At 35.3% G+C, this 22,532-nt stretch overlaps 2 protein-coding genes across 2 annotated transcripts in view; both read left to right on the forward strand.

Moving 5' to 3' along the window:
• LOC148939429 (uncharacterized) overlaps nt 1-5,341 on the forward strand; it is a 369,107-nt gene extending 363,766 nt beyond the window's left edge. The window contains exons 15-16 of the mRNA XM_089106873.1: nt 1,471-1,573; nt 5,065-5,341. Of these exons, the coding sequence (XP_088962999.1) occupies nt 1,471-1,573; nt 5,065-5,217 (256 nt within the window). The 3' untranslated portion in view covers nt 5,218-5,341. The remainder of the gene's footprint in view (nt 1-1,470; nt 1,574-5,064) is intronic.
• Nucleotides 5,342-11,549: 6,208 nt separating this feature from the next.
• Nucleotides 11,550-22,532, forward strand: part of Blos1 (biogenesis of lysosome-related organelles complex 1 subunit 1) — a 76,480-nt gene continuing 65,497 nt past the window's right edge. The window contains exon 1 of the mRNA XM_089106600.1: nt 11,550-11,660. Coding sequence (XP_088962726.1) covers nt 11,600-11,660 — 61 coding nt within the window. The 5' untranslated portion in view covers nt 11,550-11,599. The remainder of the gene's footprint in view (nt 11,661-22,532) is intronic.

A 22,532-nucleotide genomic window follows, 5' to 3' on the forward strand; every position in this document is an offset into this window, starting at 1 on the left:
CCTTGAGGAAAGTAAGATTAACTTTTGCTTAAACTTTTCTAATATCAATCATCACAACTCCCATTTGAATTCACTTTTCTCTCACCTTCGATTTTCCTCCCTTGTTATGCCTCAACGAGAATCACCATTTCCACCCCAACACAATTTTCCACAGCAAGAAATAGGAAAGATTTTGTTTCTATTTCACCGAAATCATAAATAAGAAATTCTTTATCTCCTCATTGGATTTCAATTAGATACGTTTATAGTAATAAATTAATGTGTAAAGTCATTTTTTTATAGTAAATAATATGTTTGAACGTTATTTACTAAATATTTATTATTATTTTAGTTTGTTGTAATCATTTCTTCTCATTTGATTTTTCCTTTCATTTTGCCGTATTGTAGTCCATGCCCTAGAGACAAAATTGTTTAAATTCGACTTAAGAAGTATATTTGATACAAGAGTTAATAACAGTCTTTTAGGAATTAAATCTGATACTATCTTGCTTGCTAATAAAAAAAAAAGGGATTCAAAAGAGACAACTTGAGAGAGACCCAAGAAGAGCAAGGATCGAAGTTTCAAAGTTCCACCCAAGCAAATTGAGGTCCCTCGGCCAACAAGGTGCTTTTTGCTAATGTTAACAGAATTTTATTTTTTCTTGGTCCTGCTAAATATCTCGCAACAAAATGTTCGCTTAAATTTCGTTTAAGGACAATATTAGCTTTTAAGAAAAAGATGATATTATTTTCGGGGAGGGGTGTATACCTTTCTTCCTTTAGATAGTACCAGCGGGTAGCTGTGTTTTTCTGTTTGGGTAGGAACCTCTTTCCGTGTTACATATTTAGAATATACAAAGAAAAGAAGTCGCTGATGTAAGAAGAATTTTACGCATCAGCAGTTCAAAGCAAATCAGGATTTACCTGATAAGGTTCACCAGTATCGACGTCCCTGTGCCATACCCATCCTTTAAAACTGCGAAACTTAAACTTATGACTCACAATAACATTTTACAGTTCTTATTCCAAGGTGATCATAAAATTTCTAAGAGGAAGCAACACAGCAAAAGTATCTGTAAAAGGTTACAAAAGTTATCAACCCTAGGGTTTCATAGGTTTGAAAAGAGTTATTTTCTGTAAAAATGCTATGTCTTCATTCATTTAATTCCCTTCGAGACTCTTATCGCAAGTTTTCAGTCCAGTGTTAGTTGGCATGCAAAACTTAAATGTATTATTATTATTATTATTATTTAAATGTACTATGTATTATATATATATATATATATATATATATATATATATATATATATATATATATATATATATACAAGGAATCAGTACAGAAAATGTCCACTCAAAGGTCATCCTCAAAGAAACATTGATATTGTTTTACCATTCCAAGCAACTTTTATCGTAGGATAAGGGGCCGTTTTTCCAGTGTGTCTGAATCTAGCGTGAGCTGTTAAAGAACATTGTCTTTTTTTTATTTAGATTCGCATTGGATTTGTACAAAAATCGCTTACTTGATGTAGAGCTGCCCTTCTCAAATCCTTTTAGACGAACAACTATGTTGGGTTACAATCCAAAAACAAAGGTAACTTCTTTTCTATTACTGTCACTATTTTTACTATTTTGATAAAAGAAAAAAAAACACATTGAACTACAAATTACAACTGAAGCCATATAAAAAGTAGAATATTGAATCATTTGCCTCAACAGACAGACATATGGTCTGCGGAATCTCTTACACCACTGAGATAATGGACAGCTCTCTCTATCAAAGTATAATCACCTACGGAACAAGTACTGACAAAACTCTCCAAAAGCGACCCCGCGTACCTCAGCGCCTCTAGACACAAAGTACTGTACTACTTAATCGCTCCGAGCCAAAGTATTTTGCTACGAGCCAATAAATTATGCTAAAGCGTGATTCAGGCGACGAGCGACCGGGAAAGTTGTATTGAATTGTGTAACTACGGTATTTAGTAGCCAGGTTCGCATAGGTATGGAATCGTCTCCGGAGACGCGGACAAAGGGTCACATTTTTTGTGTGGAGAGGATAGGTTTTGTCAGTACTTGTTCCGTAGGTGATTATACTTTGCTCTCTATTAACTTGGTAACTATTTTTTAGTTTCGTCTTTCCATCACGTGTGACAAAAGTACATTCCGTGAAAATCTGATTTTGTTTTTTTTCCAAGGCGGTGCCAGTTATTATTTCCCAATAACCACTTTGACTGCATAACCATTAAGTTTTACCCGCAAAAAAAGGAAAGTTTTGCATATGAAGAATTTGGTTTTTAGTAGATATCCATTTTTGCTTTGCGCAATAATATAATATCAATTGTATAACTTGTATGACGCAATTATAAATAATGTCCTTATAAATATTAATGTGTATTAATAAAAATTTACTAATTGTATATAATTCATTTGAACATATGTTGCGGAACAAAAATAAAAAAACACGATCCATCTAGGTTACCAGAACGCTTCTTTTAACTTGCGCGGGATAGTTCAAATCAAGCTGCAATTTCTGTTATTCTGAGTGTTTTTTCTGCAAACAGTAAAATTTAATGTATCGATAAGATGAACCCATCTAAAGAAGAAATTTTACAGTTTTTTTGTTTGCCTCGGGAATGATTTATGATCGTGAAAACCGTGCGGTTCATCCTTTTTATAATTTTAGCACTTAAGTGACTTCAATGAAACATATCAAAGCATGAGATTCAGGAAGTACGATTCTGCTTCCCAATTCTCTACCTTTTCTTCAATATTATTTGCTAGGAGTCCTGACAGAGGCCTGTAAAAAGAGACTTTTTTGGTGAAAACAATCCCTGAACAAAGAAAACATTGTAATAATAAGGCCGATCTAGTGATATCTATTTTGCTGACTCTTCGCTTAATGGCTGTTTTATTCTAATTTTTCTCTATCAAATATTCATGCTACATATCCTTGATATAAGGGTCTCGTTGTGTCATGGTATGGGGATGATATTCGATCACACAGAAACAATGCAAAAAAAAAACTGATCTTCTGAAATATTTTCATTTGATGGTTCTCCATAGTATCTAAACAGTAGTATCTACAAAGCTATCTGAGAGTAAAGTATTGATTTGAAAGCACTGGATAAACATGTTCCTCAATTCATCATCATCTGGTGATTGTTTTTTATACTTGCGCCATTTTATTGCTGCTGGTTTATTAATTATAATAATATTTTAAACATTCTAAGAGTATAAAATACAATACAAGAAGTAAAAAGAAAACGAAAAAGAAATTTCTAGCCAGTGAAAGACATATTTTTCGACATAAATACACAAAAACGACCATTACAGTGTAAAATGTCTTGCTATAGTAAAAGGCTATTTAAGAGAAAATTTTCAGCTCAGTCGGGATCGAACTCCAAATCTAACTACTATGTCATTTATTTTCTCTCAAATTTTAGGGACTCCATGAGGTCTTGGTATTTACCTATTGCGGGTTTAAATTGGAATTCAAAGAAGAGGTTTAAAAAATTTTATTTTGTGAACTCATTTGTGTTCATAATTAGCTTTATCCATGACAATTAATGAACCATCATCATCACTTTACTAATTATATTTACGAACCCTGACGAAGCTCATTCAATGTTTTTCTTATCATAGGGCCATCTATTTATGCCTTTTGGAGGTTTTGACACTAGACTTAAGTATCTGATAAATACATTAATGAAAGGATTCCTGATAGTATGCGCGTTTATAATAGCCTAGATACGTATATCTGAAGAGAGAAGCTTCTAAACACACAATCAGTTTTATATCTAGAATCTGTTTTGATAAAAAAAAGTATAAAATTGTTGGCTCCACGGTACTAATATTTTTGACGAGAAGTTGATCTTAGATGCTTGAAAAATAGCAATGAGCGGCAATAAATCTCCAGAAAAAGCTGTAAGGGATTTTTTTTTTCAGAACCAATAAAAAGTATCCTATATTCCTTATTTTTAATTAGAAAACCCAATATTTTTACGTGTAATTTACCTTTTAGATGGAAATCTAATAGTGTGTTCAAGTACAAATTACGTCCTACGGGTTCTTATGAATGATATTTTTATATATATATATACATCGTTCCAAAAATATTTTTGTTTAGCAATGTTGGAAAGCATTCCATCCCAGACGAATCTTTATCCACTAAATCAGCTGCAAATAATAATTTTTCCCACTGATCAGTTTGTTTTGAAACGCAATTTTTCAGTTTTTGGTTGCTATTTCCGTGGATCGTTCTTTGTTGGCTGCAGCTATTGCTGTAGTATTCCTCGCATTTGCTGAGGCACATTTAGTTTGTAGAAGATACGGTGAATCGGCCTTTACCGGGCTAGGAATGTTTAGTGTCATACCGCATGAACTATCCTTCATTATATTATGTATATTACCAAACTGAAGCTTTTTTACAGTTTTTTTCTTGTTTAAATCCTTGGACAAATTTTTTACATGAAAAAGCGATTAAAACTATTTTTCCTCCCATTTAAAATGATAAGAATTGTATTTATATCCTTTTGGTTGAGGAACGATGATATGCCAATATATTTTTTAGCTGTATTTTTGACGTAAAAGCAGTCGAAAGTCCTCCTCGAAATTTTAAAGATGGACAAACTCTTAAAATGGACCTTTGAAGACTCATCTCAGCTGTTTGAACTGGCTACTCTAAGCTGTTTGAGCTTCCTCTTAATCATTTTAGGGATCCTACTTTGAAAATATTCTTAGGAGGAGTGCAACGCACGTACTTATACAGTGCAAGAAATACCTACCAGAGTTAAAACGTTGATATCACAATTCACTTAAACTCATGAAACATTTCTGTCATTATGTGCATATATTCTTCTCGTTTGTTGATTTTTTTTGTCTGCTTGTTAATTTGTTACATTTATGGAACTTTTTGACTAATAATGTGCAAGCAATCAGCCGTAAGTATACACACATTTTTCAAATGAGCAATCAGAGAAGGACTGACTTCATATTGTCTTCTATTTTGCCTCATATCTTAATAATAATAATAGAGGGATCACCTCTACTTCATCAATTATCTTAAGTCTTTTAATTTTTTAGGAAATCTTCTCTTGGGATAGAGGAAATCAACTAACATACCCTGTCAGATATGTTGATATTGGTTATAACAGTTTAGAAGCACCAGAAGATGTTAAAAACGCCGAAGCTGCACAAACTAGAGAGGATGTTGAAACCGGCTATGAAATAAGCTAGCAACGCTTATCACATCTTTGTAAATAGATAACATCCGAAATTTTGAATAGACAGCGCAGTTTTATCCTCCTTTTTTTTCTGCATTATTGTTTACTTAGATGTAATATAAATATTGTTTCGAAAATTCAAATTTTTGAACAGAATTTTTAGTATTTTGTTGCACCATTCTGCATGACCACTCATGTAGATCCAATATAATATATAGGATAAAATTTCAGGTGAAGAGCTTTTTCCTATTTTCGAAAGTAGCTCAGTTAGGTAAATAAAACTCTCAGAAATTGACTTAGAGCCTTTTCCCCCATCCACTCCCTCTCCCTAAAAGACGCTGATTTATGATGAGCTTGTAGAAAATGCTATTAGAAAAATGGAAATTTTCTAGGTTCCACTTTTCTAATCTACAGCCCAAATAAGTCCTAATTTTCAAATAAGTAAGAACTGTAGATCAAATAAGTTCCACTTATATGATCTACAGTACAAATAAGCGCTAAAACAACGTTTTGACCCTCCCCTGATTTGAAAGATTGTATGGAAATCATAAAAATGGTGACCCCATAATTCAATCCCATTCCACTCAACCCTGTTCAACGCACCCCTCTTAAATCAACCCCCATTCAACTAAAAACCCCTTTGAACCCAATGTAACCCGATTCAATTCAACCCTTTCCATTTGAACCACCAATCACCTCAACTTCCATTGAGTCAAATTCCATTCAACTTAACGCGGTTCAATTCAGTACAATTAAACTCAACACAGTCATTCAGCTCAGATTATATTTATTGATATTTGCTTTAATTTGATAGTGTAATTTAACTCATATTTGATAATAAAATATTCCCCTAAAACTTATGTGTCAATGGGGACTGATATTGTCATGGGTCCGAAAATAGGTAAAAAAAAACTTTTTGTGCCTGATTGGCTTGAAACTTGCATCCTTAAGTCCCTTAAATCAGAGCAGCATAAAATAAGAAACGCTCGTGCAATAATTAACCAGTGAATAAAGACAGTTTCATTAAAGTCAAGCTTATATCAGTCGTATTGTTCAATTATTTCATTGAGTTGATTTTAATTGAAATTGGGTGGTATTAGGATAGGTTAAGCTTTATGGGGATTGGTTTAATGGATCTGAGTGATATGGGGCTGAATCACATCTAGGCAGAGTTAAATTGGGTTTGTTGAATGGGTGTTGAGCTGAATGGGGTTTCAGTTAAACGTGGTTAAGTTGAATAAGAGTTGAGCTGCATGAGGGTTGGTTTAAATGGGGCTTAGCTGAATGAAGTTGACTTAAAAAGTGTTGATCCAAATGGATATGAATTAAACAAAGCTGAATTAAATGAGGCTTGATAAATATGCGTTAACCTAAAGGGGGATTTGGGGTATATCAGAATTGATTTAAATTAGATTGGTTTAAGTGGGTTAGAACTGAATGGAGTTGAGTTCAAATGGAACCTAGAAAAATTTGTATTCAATTTGAAACAGAATAATTGCATGACTAAGAAGAACCAAAGTCTTTTCCAAAAGAACTTGAGTCAAAGAATCGTAAACTCAAACCAAATGCCTGATATAATGTGAAATTCAATTTCCTTTGAAAATTTATAGAGAGCATATATTACTTTGAATAGTTATGTAAAAAATAGAAAAGATTGCACATTTTAACAGTGCATTAACAGGATGATTTCATTTGTGTAAAATAGATTTTGCTAACTGCAGTTATTCTTTTAGGAGTTGAGGGGGGAGGCTATATAAAGTTTAACGTATTCATGAAAATAGTTATTAGAATACGAACTTCAAGTTACATCCCTTACTGTGGGTTACGATTTCTTACAACCGACTAAAAGAACCTAAAGACTTTTCTTTTCTTTTTTTTTATTAAGTGTAAGCGATACATCAATTTTGGACTCGTTTTGAAAAGCCGCAAATTAGTATATTTGAGAAGATGGGAGGTGAGATTAAAAAAATGCACCTTGGTTCTGCAGTGAGTTGTTAGTAGCAGTTGTAGTAGCTCTTTCTAATAAACAGGAACTTTTTAAACATATTTTAGCCAAATACAACTTCGGGGGAGGGGCTGCATCAAAGTAAACATAGTCCTTAAAAGTTCACTTGTGTATGAAGAAGAAGATTTATTCGTTTTAGAAACTCATTTGTGGCATTTGGGTCTTGCCGCAGTCATATTCTATTCGACTTTTATATCTATCTCTTGAACTTAGGGCAAATTAAAAATATATGCTTCAGGATGGACTTTTCCTCCAGTGGGTAGTGCTATTTTAAAAATGAGGAAATTCACGAGTATAATATTATAGCATCAAATGAATAAAATTACGCGTTATTTCTGAATAATAAACAGTTTCTAGTGATAATCTAATTGAGCTAATTCAACCATCCTCTTATTAAGGGTTAGGCCCAAAATTTAATTATTTCTGAACTCATTTGATGTTTGTGCTGTCAGCTTCTTGAAACTGATTTTTTAAAGTGATTTCTTCTTGAAACTGATTTCTGAAACTGATTTATTAATATTATAAAACAGGTAAAAAAATACGAAGTTCCTTTTTGCTTTATAAATTATAGTAGCTTTTATATGTTTCTTTGGGCTGGGTAAGTATTGGCTTAAATTTAGTTAAATCCTCATTTACGGTATATGAAACCTGTGTCAAAACTCTTTTCTATTAACACTAGACTATATGTGACTTTATCTATGTAAATAAATAACACATTGTTGAATTTTAGGTCAAATTGCCTGCGATCTATTGCTTTGTAAGATAGAGCACTTAATAATAAAATTGAACTTGCAGCAATTCTAGGGTACTTAAGAAGGGCTGTAGGCATCAAACTCGCCAAAGTTTGAATAATTCTTAGGTTTCTCCCTACTTTATTTTTTTGTATATTTGATTATATATTTTTTTTTATACATAGTTATATTGAAAAGAACCTGGCAGCTAGACAAGAAAATAGGCTCCTTAATCACGGAGAGACTGTTTATTTTTAAGTATGTGAAAAAGAATCCAGTTGTCCAAAGAGAAATGAAAGACACTAAAGAAGACGCCAGAAGTGAAAAGGGCCGCTATCTTCTTTTTATTTCAAGGACTTACCAAAATTACTATGCATCTCTTCCTTGACTATCAATCACGCATGCCCTTGATGAGTCACACAATAAAGAAAACGATCCCGAAGATCTTCAAGTGTCTACGTTTGAGATTTTCAGCTTTAAAATTATTAGCTAAACAATAAAAGGAAAAAAAAATGAATTTACAATTTAGATGTTCTTATTAAAACTTCGATTTGACATCAGGCTAAAATTTCTGTAAAAATTAGATGCTGTACCTACTTGTTGGCCAGTTGGCCAAACCTATCAAACATTTGTGATAACAAAATGGAAACCCCCTATTTCCTTTATCCAAATTGTGGTTGAACTAGCGTTGCCCTAGTTACCTACACTTGAACAACAGCTTAGAAAATAATCTTTAGTAATTATTTAAGAAGTATAAGAATATTTTATCATAGCTGGATCTAGGAGGTGGATGCAAAAGAGATCAGTGCTCCAATTGGCACGCCCGGGGAGTGGCAAAATAAACTAAACAGCAAATAATAAAAAAAAGAAAATGATTCACAGTCTAAAATATTATTTTGTCTGGGTTCCAAAATTAGGGCTTTAAACCTCCGTTCAAAGGTTTTCGTCCATGATGATTTCATTGCTGGAGTTTTTATTTCGATCCACCACCATTTTGAGAGATCTCAAGCTCTGAGCTTGAATTTGTTTGTCACAATAATGTTTTACTACTGAGACGAACGTAAATAATAGTTACTACTGCTGAATCAGCTCTTGATGAAAAATATTTGCACTAAACAGTTTATTTCAAAGCTTAATTTTTTATATTTAGTTTTACAGCCCATGGTTCATTTTTACTATGTTGTTTCTATCGCAGCAACCCTGACAATTATCTTAAGCTGGTCTATACAAGTTAATCATCATTAGAAAATATTTAGGTTTTGATTTAAAAATCCTACCCAAATTCCATCTAAAAACTTTACCCTAAAAGTATATTGAAAGTACCTCAGGAACCTTATCAGCAGCAAATAAAAATAAAAAGCATATTCCAAATCTCAAGTAAAGTAAAAGAGACAGTCTCAAACTAATAAGTCACCATCCAGGACGGTTCAGTTTGTTTCAAGCCCTAGGAATATGCAGGGGCACCAAATAAGGCAGGTGGGGGATTGCTCCCTATCATTTGAATAATTATTATTTTTCTTAATTTTACTGAATTGAAGTTTTGACTGGATGATATTTTACTTAAAAATTTACTACATTTTGAAAACATTTTTTTTGTTCTTTTATTAAAAAGGATTCTGGAAACTCATTATCCCCCTCTTCTACATTTTCATGAATTGACGCCTCTGATTAGGGGCATAATTTTGGGGAACTCTTGGGGGGGGAGGTAAAGTAGTAGCCAATCTTCCCAAGTCAAGTGAAAATGACCAGATGAAAAATAAAAAATTAGCCATATAGTCCCATAAAGGCAAAGGTATACTAAAGAAAATCGATCTGTTTCTGTAAGTGCTTGGATTATGTAGGCCTGTCTTAGTTTTGATAAGATTTTTGAAGACACTAAATTTCAGCTGAAGGGGAACAAACTGGGGTATAAGAGGGGAGGGGTTATAAATTATTTCCCTGTCCCTGATAATAAAGTATACTGTAAGTTAATAAAGACATAACAGCCAAGAATGGAAACAGAGTTGCTATTTTTTGTAAAATTGAATACTGTTTTAGCCTTTTCGGTAAATGAAATTCCATTGAATTTTTCGTTTTGTTAGTTTTTATTTTATTACAGTACTGCAATATTGACCAATCAATGGATAATTTACCAATTGATTTTTTACACAGTTACAAAGAATTGGGTTTGAGAGAAAGAAAGTATGAATAAAACATGCGCTCAATCATACGAATGAAACTAGATTGTTTGTTTAAATTGCAATGATATTTATTTTTTGAAGTTTCGACATTTATTAGATTTTTCAATGATAAAAGAGAAAATGTAAAAAATGTTTTTTGTCATTGACAACCAAACTTCAAAATGCTTGTCTACATTGGAATTTAACCGAACCTGTCTATATTCCTGGAAAGTTTCAAACGTACCAGATCCAAATAAGTTTTTGTTCATTTTTGGGTGTCACTAAACTTTTTGGTGTCACGATATATCAATATTAGTCTCAAATTTGTTTTCTGTATAGAGGTGTACCTGACACAGCAAGCTATGAATTTAATCTTCAAGTCACTTTGAGACAAAAAATGCATGACCCATTTTTGGAGGTCACGAATCAATAAGTCTGGCAACACAAAGTGTATTCTGATTTACCCCTTGTTAATTCACGTGTGAACTTTTAATTCCGATTGGGTATTTATCGAAAAAAAAGAAAATTAGTCTTGCCCCGCTCCCTGCATGAAATTTGATGTCTCTGTGCCTACCCATCCTTCCCTCAACATAACGCGAAAATGCAACGAGAAAATTCCAACTCCATCCCCAAATCTGTTCCCGAATTTCTTCACATGTGTCATCTCGATAGTTTATTGATTGAAGGTTCCTCCCAAGACGATGTCCACTTTTGTGCCTTCAAATGCCCAGAAAAAATGCTTATCTTAATGGTACCCCTGTAGATGCTAAGAACGAGGAAATATAGACCTCCTTAACAAACCCCAAGGTACACCAATGCATTGGACTTTTTTTTTAGATCGAATCCGAATGTTCTACTTCTGACAAATTAGATCCAAGTTTATGAACAATTAGATTCAAGATTCAAAGTGCTTAAGACTTTATCGAAGACCAAGTTCAGGTCCCCTGATTTCTCAAAGTATTCATTTAGAGCTGGGTCGACTTTGACTGAGCTTACAGTCACGCCACTGACCCTCGTCCCAGATCAAAATACCGGTGACACCAATACTCGAAACCCTATCCTAACGGACAAAGGATTTCAAGTCTAGCGTGCATGACCACTTGGCTAAGAAGGTCTTCAAAAATTAAATATCTTAACACTTTGAAGTCCCATTAGAAAGTTTCCTTACAACACTCGGGATCGAACCGCTAATCCTTTAATCATTGAGTGCGTCTCTATCCAATGCACTATCGAAAGGTTTTTTAAACTGTTTCAGCTTAAGGGTCTGAAAAAAATTGATGAACTATTGCAGATATAAAACTCAGCCCTTCTAATATTTATCTAAAGTTTAGAAGTGAGTGTACAAATGAAAGTAGGGCGAGCTTTTTTATTCAGTCTGATATATTTTGGCAAGTTTTCGTTTGTGGTCTTTTAAAATTCATTATTTTATAGATGGTATACCTACGAAAATCAGATCTTCAATTTCAAATTTAGAAAATGCTTAGACGTGAATAGCCTAGGATGTTGTCAGGAATCTTAAAAGAGCACCAGCAAAGTCAGCTAAAACAAAAAGAAATCCTAGGTATTTTTTCGTTGCTCTTCAGATGAATTAAATGTGGTGCATGATTTCCAATGGAAAGCTAATTGTTCGTTTCTAAAACAGAACTAGGCTAGCCTAGGATTACTTAGCCAAGTTTTCTTTGACAGTAAAATTTTATAAGTTAGGCTATTGGCCCTCTTGGGAAGTAGTTGGGAGGATGCTACTCTTTGGAATGAGTTTTGAGCCTGATATGTGCCATTGGAAGCTGCTTTCAAGTTTGTATCTAGGCTAGTCCTATTGTATTGCTAAGGCTTAAGGCCTACAGCCTATCAGTAAACTGCAAGCAGAGGGTAATCTTACAAAAACTTAGTCTAGTAATTATATTCTACATTTATTACAGTCCAATTATAATACATATAGAATATAATAACTAGAATAGTTTGATAAATATTTATTTTAACATAGTTAACTATTCAGATAGCCTAGCTAAGAAGTAATCTTATTTATAGAATTATAATGTTATGCTGAATCCAAATATGACATTTTTTTATTACAATTTCAATTTTAACCTAATCTTTTCTTTCTAACCTTTCCCAAATATATAGCCCATATTATATATTCCCATGCATTTATTGATTCTCAATTTGGTAAAAATTTAGAATTGTAGCCCCTAATAAGGAGACATGTTAAGAAAACAATTCTTACTTTAAAATATGTATAATGATCCTAGTTAATGTATTATCCAAGGGGAGAACCTTTATCATCAAGTCTTTCCTCTGAAAGTCCTTCTTTTTCCAGCTTAAAAGAAAAAGTTTCCAAAAACCACCATGCTGAGATTCAATGCTTTAGTCTTTTGAAATTGCTGCTGTGAGTTGCCAAATAAGTTGTTTTATAGATAGTGCTCATGCTGGTCTTTGTAATTCTCTATTTTTTTAATGAGCAGTGGTGAAAATACAAAATATTAATAGCAGTGGCAAAAATCAAAATATTGCTGTAAATATACATATACATACAGAGTATATACCCCCACCCCCCTAATGTGATGTAAACATGTAAATAGTTATATGTAACATGTAAACATGTAAATAGTTGTTTAATTTTTATTTTTGCCACACCATTTTCTATCATTAAAAAAAAAAAAATATATTATGCCCCCACCCCCCAAATGTGCATTCTGATTTGCATTCTGATTCTAAATATAACCTTCATTCACATAACAAATGAATGTTTCTCCCACCCCCCTGATGTGCAAATATATACCCTGATTTGGATATATTTAGGGGTTAGGGTTCACTTTATTTGGTTATATTTAGGTTCATAATACAATTTTAGTTATATATTTGCACATTTGGGAGGTGGGGGTATATACTCTGTATGTATATGTATATTTATAGCAATATTTTGATTTTTGCCACTGCTATTAATATTTTGTATTTGCGCCACTGCTCATTAAAAAAACAGAATTACAAAGACCAGCATGAACACTTTCTATAAAACAACTTATTTGGCAGCAATTTCAAAAAACTTAAGCATTGAATCTCAGCATGGTGGTGTTAGGAAGCTTTTTCTTTTAAGCTGGAAAAAGAAGGATTTTCAGAGGGAAGATTTGATGATAAATGTTCTCCCCTTGGATAATATGTTAACTAGGATCATTATACATATTTTAAAGTAAGAATTGTTTTCTTAACATGTCTTCTTATCAGGGGCAACAATTCTAAATTTTTACTCTCAATTTTGTTTCTTTTGATTCAATTTACAGGTAAACTGGTTTTAACAAGACTAATACTAACACAGGTATATCAGCCATCAGGAGCATCCCAAGGCTCATTTCATTGGGGAGGTGGTCTTTGTAAACTTTACCAAATTGCTACCTGATTTATATCAAATTTTTGGCAGAAATCAAGAATTTTGCTAAATTTAGGCCAATTTTGCAAAATTTATGCCAAAAATTGTGCCTTCAACAAAAATTTTACCAAATGCCAAAAAGTTAGGGGAATGATGCACCCCATTGGGATGCCCCTGTAAGCCATATCTAAAATAAGAGAAAAAGATATCATCTTGTATGGTCTGTAAAGGGTTTAAAATTGAATTTACAAAAGATACAAATGTAATATTTGGTTTCAAGGTGAAATTCTGATGCTAGGGGCAAGTTTATTTCTTAGCTGTCTGAATACTCTGTTAATATAAATACTTACCAATAGTTTTGCCAATAATCTATCTTGATAAAGACCTGAACCCAGCATCCACAGGCTAGGGTAATAAGCCAAATTTGTGGGTAAATAATGCTCTTAACCCTCTCCAGCATGAAATAACCTATACTACCGATGTAGACTATGGTAACCAAAGCACAGAAGCTACTTGCATATGGAAACATGTTCAAGCAGCATTTATAGAAAATTGCTCTTCTCTGCAAGAAGATCTCAATAACCTATGTCTGTGGGCAACAACCTGGATGCTTGAGTTCAACCCATACAAATGCAAACTCCTTCATCTTGGTCTAAACAATCCCTGCCATAGTTATCATATGATTGACTCTGTAAGTGTCAATATGCTCATTCAGAGTGCCGAGGAAGAGCGTGATCTTGGGGTATTAATTGAGGATAAGCTTAAGTTTTATAGTCACTGTGTCAGAACCAAGCAGCTAAGGTAAACAAGGTCCTTGGTTTGATCAAGCATTCAAAGAAGCTTTACACAGCCCTTGTTTGTCCTCATCTTGAGTTTGGCATGTTGGTTGCCAACCCACACTTTAAGTGTGACATAGAGATACTTGAGAAGGTCCCATACAGAGCGACCAAGTTCCTTTTTGCCAAAAAACAAATATCCTACAAGCAACAACTAGAAAAGCTTGACCTGGCTAGCCTAATGTACTGTAGAGAGAGAGATGTCATCCTTGCATTTAAGATGATGACCAGTGACACTATCAAGCCTGTTTTCAATCACAATGAATACACCAGAACACAAGGAAATTCCATAAAACTGCATCAAAAATTTAGCAGAAAAACATGAGAAGTTCAACCTCTTCACCAATCATGTTGTTCCACTGTGGAATTCACTCAGTGAATCTACTGTGTCAGCCAGATCAATTGATAGCTTCAAGGTTGGTGTTTATCATGATTGGTGTGACAAGTCATTGAAGACATAATGGGAAAAGCCAGCATCATTAAGCAGGATCTATTAGGTACCACTCACCCCCTGTAGCCTCCAAATACACCTGGCCTCCAATACATCTACTGACACCCAACAAGGAAACCAAACTGTCCTGTAAGTATGAAAATTGTATTAATTTTCCTGTTGTTATGAATTGTGTTAACTGTTCTGTATATATGTAAGTAGTGATAATCCAACTGTGACATGAAGATTATCAAGTCAGTGTTACCTGGCAACATCTACAGGTTCTTCAGACTTAGTCACTAGAAGATGCAATTTAAGGTAAGCTTTTAAGCATGTATGGTGCACTGACCTTTGAAGGACCAAGGGCAGTAAAAATTACATCTGATTTTTCAAACTGATTAAGCAGAGAATTTTGCAGTTTTTGGTAGTAGTAGGTACCAATTTACAAAAAATGAATGCAGATAGAAAATTCAGCAAAAAATATGCTGAAAACCCATGGCACCAACCAGCTCAAGAAAGTATTGCTAAAGTTTTGTTATCCTTAGGAATCAACACATTATTGATGTTTAGACTTTTCACAAAAGCATTGTCAGATTTAACTAATTAGTTTTCCTTATTATTTTTTTTTCAACAAGCAGTCCTGAAAAAAATGTGACTGTCCTAAAAAATTATAGTTTTGTAACAGCCAAAGGATCAATTGTAGAATATCATGGTTCCCTGTTATGAATAGACCTAAGATGGGTTCAAAGGCTGAAACGTGTTTCCTATTGATGTCTTTGATACTTCAAAGTAACATTTACAAAAATTTTGTCATTTGTGTTTTCTATTAACATACTTACCATTTACATAATATAAATCCATGCTTTCAGGATTGATTACCTCTTATGATCAGAAATTGAACTTTGACTAAGGCAGCAGGACAAGTTTACTAAGTAGCTTACTACACTGGTTTGGTAATTTTGACACTTTTACAAATAACTGAGCTACTGCAGAATAGTTTACCATAAATGCTGGCCAATAAACTTTTGAAGGAATAAAACTCTACTAACTTCATTTGAATCACCAAGAGATTTTCTAACAAGCGTTTATATGAGCACAAGATCAAACTCATAAATTAGTTCTAGCTGCACAAGATTTAAGCAGTGAATTTTAAATATTGCAAGAAAACTTGGAGAAAAACCAATAATCATTTTTGGTGCTTTGAAATAAGCATAAGCTTCAGTTTTACAGCATTCTCTGGAAGAGCTGTCTGTCTACATTTGTTGTCAAAATAAGTATTATAACAAGAAATAATCAAAAAATACAAATGGAATAAAAGAACCACAAATAAGTGGGGATGTGTTGCTATATATATACTATTGTATAAACATGTCTATCATGAATATCAGTTGTAAATGAAGCATAATTAAATTCAGCCTTCTGAAAGAAGGATGGGGTTTCCACAGTCAGCCTGTTGAATATTTGAGATGTAGGAGCTATCAGAGGCAGTCCTATAGCATTGACAATAGTATAGGCCATAGGGCTTTTTTTATCATTATTTTTTTCAAGAGGCACTTTATATGGATGGGGTGGTCATATAAAGTTCAGAGGGGGCTCACTTGATTTGACATTGGAGGTTCTAGTCACCTCTTTAAGATTCATAATCTATCTGAGGGTTAAGGAGTGTAATATACACTTTGGAGAGGACTTATTCAATTGGCAATTGAAAGTTTTAGTGCCTTTTTTAAGATTCTAAAGTGATTTTTTCTAAGTGCATCCCATCAAAATTTAGAAATAAACTTTTTGTTCAGAATAGTCTAAAAGTGAAATAACTATAACTCAGGGGTTGACAAATCCCCCACAACTCCTGAGGTAAGGGTTGTAACTTATGCAAGTTGTCCATTGTTAACATATAAGATTTTTCTGAAGGGGGGGGGGGGCTCATTCAATTGGAAATCAAAATTTCTAGTTAATTTTTGGAGAGTGAAGTGATCAAATGGCAACTAGCACCCCCCCCACCCCCCCAATGCCCTTTTCCCCTAAATGCATCTATTGACAATTTTGAAATTGTCACTTTCTTCAAAATAGTCCAAAGACTAAATAACTATGCTTCCAGGGTTCAACCACCCAGCAAGGGCTATAAGCTATGCAACTTGCTTATAACCATATTAGGTTTTTATGGAAGGGATGGTTGTATAAACTTTGATTGGAAATTGAAAGTTTTAGTGTCCAGGTTAAAAGTCAAAAGTGATCAAATGGCATCCATCCCCCCCCCCCACATCCTTTTTCCATAAATGTATCCAATGAAAGTTTTGAGATAAATATATTGTTCAAAATAGTGTCAAGGTCAAATAACTATGCCAAATAACTCAAGGGTTGACACACCTCCCTCTAGTCTTTAGGAAAGGGCTATAAGTTATGCAATTTGCCCATTGTTAACACAAAAAGATTTCTATTGGAAAAGATGGAATCTTTAATCCCTGATCTCCAAAAAGGCTTAGGGTACTAAGGTGAAACTTTAAGAAAATGTTGAGAGGGATGCCAAACACAACCAAAGCTATGTGCTTGCTGGTTGTGAAAAGAGGATATCAGCAATGTGTAAAGAATGACTGAAGGTATTAACTTGAAATTTTGAGCAATTTTAGGGTAACCAGCCCCTCCCATCCTTGCTCTTTTTAGGCGCCCCCTCTGATCAATACTGATTGAAATTTTGGAACCATAATTTTGTTCAAACGAGTCAAAGGTCTATTAGCTATACTTCCAGGGTTGCCTTGCCCCTATAGCCCCATGGCAATTATTGTAAATTATGCAACTTGCCCATTGTTTAGATGCAGGATTTATCATTATAAAAGGGAGAAAATGTTTATTCTGGGTGTATAACTATGGTTCCAGGTTTGATAGCCCCCTCCCCAACCCTCAGGGCAATGGCTATAAGTTATGCTAGTTGCCCATTGTTGAGATGCAAGGGATGGTCATATATACTTTGGAGGGCACTCATTCAATTGGAAATCAAAATTTTTAGTGCCTTCTTTAAGATTCGAAAGTGATTGGATGGTAACCAGTCCCCATAAAAGGCTAAGGACATTAAGGTGAAACCTTGGAGAATGTTGAGGGGTATATTACACCAAATCAAAAGGCACTATGTGCAACTACTTTATCAAAAAGGAGGATATGCAGTATTTTAAGAACAGCTAAAGGTATTCACCTTATCTTAATCCATTTGAGAGCTTTAAGGTCCTCCAGACCTGTAGTGCTCTTCAGTTGACGACTCCCAATTGAACCTCCACTGCCTCTTCTCCCACTCCTTGTCAAGGTGGCATTTGAAGGACTGGATGGAGGGAGTGCTGACAGTTGAGTCTTTCAATTGATTCCAATGGTTTATGACTCTTCTTGAGAAGTACATTTGACAGGTTCTCGATTGGGAGCTTAACTTTGGCAGCTTCTTGGAGTGTCCTTTTGTGTAATGATGGCTGGTGCTATGACTGCTGCTAACGATGGTAGAGTTTTCTTTTCGAAGTTTGTAAGTAAGCATCATATCGCTACGCATGCGTCTGTAGACAAGGGTAGGTAGCTTAAGTTGCTTGAGGCAGTCCTCATATGAAGTTGATTTTAGGTTTTTCATGCACTTTGTTGCTCGCCTCTGAACATTTTCGATGCGCCTTACATCTTGCCAATAAGAAGGACCTGCAAGGCACATGCCAAAATCGAGATGGGGTCTGATAAGAGCTTTATATAATTTTATGAATATTGTTGCCTCTCGGCTACTGATGGTCCGTTTTAATAGGCCAAGGCTGGAATTTGCACGGGAAACAACATGCTGAATGTGGCTGTGGAACTTCAGCTTGTCGTCGATGATGACACCAAGGTCCCTTTCTTCTTCTTTTTTCTAAAAATGATCCTTTTTTTTGTGATGGGATTGTAAAGTGAGTAGGTGGCCCTTGGGTTGCTCAGTCCAAGGTATGAAATACAGCATTTGATTGCAATGAATTGAAGGAGCAAGTCTTAAATCCAATCCTGTAGCCTGTTTATGTCACGCTGAAGAGTCTGTGGATTTGCAATGCCAAACAGCTTGGCATCATCTGTAAACAAATGCATATTATTATCTACATGAACGAAAATGTTGTTGATGTACATCAAGAAAAGGGTTGGGCCTAATACACTTCTCTGTGGTACCCTGCTCATTACCATGGCCCCACTGGAGAAGATTGGCTGGCCACTTAACACAAATAAGTAGACTTTCTGCTTGCGGTTGGTGAGGAACTTCATGAGCCAGTCTATCACAGCTTAATTGATGCTAGAGGCAGATAATTTGGAGTGTACTTAACTTTGCGGTACTTGTTTAAAAGCAGTGGTAAAGTCTAACAGCAGGAAGTCGATTGGGTTTCCTTGGTCAACCAGATTTGTAGGTTCTTTGTATGAGTCCAACAGGTTAATTTTTATTAATTTTCTTGATTGGCATCTTTGCTGCCTTGGCGACAAGATGTTGTTTTTGGTTAAATTTTTGAGAATTGAATCATTGACCATGCGTTCAAGTATCTTAACAACAGCTGAAGTTAAGCTAATAGGTTAACATCTACCACATCTACTGTAATCATCTTTTTTTTATACTGGCATTATGTGGCTCTTCCCAGTCTGCTGGTAGCTCTTTAGAGATAAGTGACGTCTTGAAGATTCTCGTGAGGACCTCTGCGGTTTCTTTTAATAGCCCGGGATGTGTATTCTTAGGCCCGGGCAACTTATTAGCACTTAATCTCAGTAGACATTTAAGTACATGTGCAGATAATATTGTGATGCTCTCCATTGGGGCTTTTACATTATATTTCGGTAGAGACGTTCAAGAGCCATTTGGTTCAGTGATGGAAACTGAGACAAATTGTAGGCTTAGTAAGTCAGTAAGCTTGTTAGTGTCTGTAGTTTCTTCGCCTTGCTTTGTTATCAGTTTTTTGATACACTGTCTATTGTGGTCCTGTCTATAGATATACTACCAAAACTTTTTTGAGCTCGTCCCAGCTTCATCACAAGATTTGGGTTCAAAGTTTTTGTACAAGGCCCACAGCGAATTTTTAAGTTTGTACTGGCTTGTAGACTCGTTCTGTCTATTTTCGGTGGAGTGGTGTTTTTTTATATATAGTAAATTGTCTACTTTTACAGGTGGTGTACCTCTTAAAATCGGTTGTAATTATCAAGCTCAAGGTGTACTGATTTTCTTTGATTATCAGTAACTCTTTGAAGCACTCCCATTGCTGTTCTAGATAACCAGATAATAAATTATCCCATCAGATGTTGTTGAGATCCATTCTAATCTTCTCATAGTTAACAAAAGTCTTCTTGATGTAGCGTTTTATCACATTGAGGAATGTTGTTCTAATGTCTGTGGTGACATGATCACTCTTTCTAATTGGGGGCATCTAAAAGGTAGAGAGGAGAGTTCCTGGGTTCCTGAAAAATACCATGTCAAGAAGGTTTTGTTACTATCCCTCCCTAGAACGTATCGGCTGGTTAATAATTTAGTCGAGAATGGTATCATGGATAATGTCAATGATTGGGCTTGTAGGACCAGATGAGACGTAGGGAACCTGGTCTTTCCAGGTGATGTTAGGCAGATTGAAGTCACCTGCGATTAGAAGATTGCCTTGATGGGTGTCTGCAATCTTGTGAATGAGCTCTGCTAGTTTCCCACCTGTTTCCTCTGGTGACAGTGCTGACAAACTTCTATATATATAGCTGATTCTGACAGGGTGGTTGTTTTTAGTCCCTGGAACTGAAATATAAAAGGAAATGGTTTCAGCGTAGGGGCATCTAGTGAAATAGTCAATTGGGATGACTGGTGTAAGAGAATTTAACCAGTACAAGTGTTCCATGGCAGCAATAATTATATGACAAGTTTAATACTAGTATGGTAGCATTGTAGGCTAAAATGTAAATTTAGGAGCTGGTTTGTTCAATTCTTGGGACACACTTCGGTAAGGAGTAAAATATCGTATTTATTTGCATAAATAAAAGATTTCAACTAATTGATTTTGTTTGGGAGTTGGTCAATGTTTGTTATTAGAGCAGAGAAATCTTGACTTACTTGCTGCTTTCTTTGGTTGAGTACTTCCTTACAGCAGTGATTCACGTTGAGGACCGACTTGTCCAGAATGGATATGGAAGAGTTGGAGGATCTACTATCATCTGATTGGTTGAGACTTGCATTTGCAAAGGACTTGTAGGATGATGAGTCAGAAAGCTCATAGGTACTAACTGGTGACACAAATACTTCTGGGTCATTATTTACACTATGTACAGGGCTGGTAGCTGGGTTATCCAACAGTTCATGGGCTGGTGAGGGTAGCTCCCACCTGGACGAATCGAGTTTTTTGGAACAATTTTTCCATGGTGGATAGCCAAATTTGGCTCACCTAGCTCAATCCGGCGTCTGAGTTCAGCAGATAAGGCTTTCCTTTTCTCCCGATCTTCCTGGGATGCATCCGCCCTGGACTGGATTTCCTGGCGAAGCTCGTAAGATTTTTGTAGAATGCGTCTTTTCAAGTTTAGGTTTGGGACAGAGAAGAGAATTGGAAAGGGTCGGTTGTGGGTTGGTTCTTGGCCGCTGGTTCCGGGTCTTTCGGTTGGCAATGGTTGCCCTAATAAGCGTCTGATGTTGCTTATGTTTGCATCCGTAATCCCGTACTGCTCTGCAAGATGACTTTCGATGAATGTCTGGTCATTATTTACTCCTGGCTGCAGTGGTACGCCATATGCTACCACGTTGAGTTTTCTCCCCTCTCTATCTTTCTCCTGCCTGAACAACCTCTGGATTTCGTCTTCGAGGTGAGAATTGATGGCTTGTTTCAGTTTAGATGCTTCCTCCAGCATTGCAGCTCCAATGTGTTCTTTAACTTCTGAGACGGTGCATTTTTCGGCCACATTTTTCTCACGATCTTTGACTTCATCTATCCTTGCGGTAAAGTCTCGCTTAAGCTCTTCTACCGCTCCTTTAACTATTTCCACAATAGCTGAAGCACTAGGGACTTTAGATGATATTAAATTCGAAATTTCAGCTAATGAGGGGGGGCCTCCTGATGTACCAGAGTGCTCACAGATCGGGCAGTACCACTGCGTGTCTCTTATGGTTGACATCTTTGTAAAAAGTTCGTACTCTATGGTGGGCATGTTTAGGCACTCAATACATAGCCATTTTTCACACCCATCGCATAAAACGGCCTTTGAATCCGATTCGAGACCATATTTACATCCAGAACAGAAATCTAGGGACTTTTTGGGCTAACTAGCTTCCGTTTATTATCCCGTTTAGGAGGCATCCTTTTTCGCGCAGTCGTCCTGCCAACAGCGCTTACGAGCCCGCGCACTTGTCTATCTGGTTCTGTTTTCGTTATTCTGTGGTTGGCGTAAAAAAAAAAAAAAAAAAGTTGAAACAGTTCAGGACATTTTGAGGGGAATTTTGAAAAGTGGTTGAAATACCCCCCCCCCCCCTCTATGATGCCTTTTTAGTTGCAATCCCTGCAAATATGGTTCAAACTAGTCCAAAAATTCAAATGACTATGCCTATGGAGATTACATAACCCCTAAAAGCTTCAGAGAGGGATGCTAGACACAATAAAACACATTGTGTGCATGCTGATTGTCAAAAAAGGTGTATTATCAATATCTAAGGAACAGCTGTGGGTAATAAGTCGGAAATTTCAGGGGAGGTTAAGGTGGATGTTGAAGAGCTATTGGAGGGTAACCAGCCCCTTTACTCTTTTAAGATGCTAACTCCCCATATCACTCATCAAAATATTGAAAAAGTCATTTTGTTCAAAACAGTCAAAAGGTCTGGTA

This window comes from Artemia sp. Qi Xiang Cuo, chromosome 21 (assembly GCF_049724085.1).
Source record: "Artemia sp. Qi Xiang Cuo chromosome 21, ASM4972408v1, whole genome shotgun sequence".
Classification (NCBI taxonomy): domain Eukaryota; kingdom Metazoa; phylum Arthropoda; class Branchiopoda; order Anostraca; family Artemiidae; genus Artemia; species Artemia sp. Qi Xiang Cuo.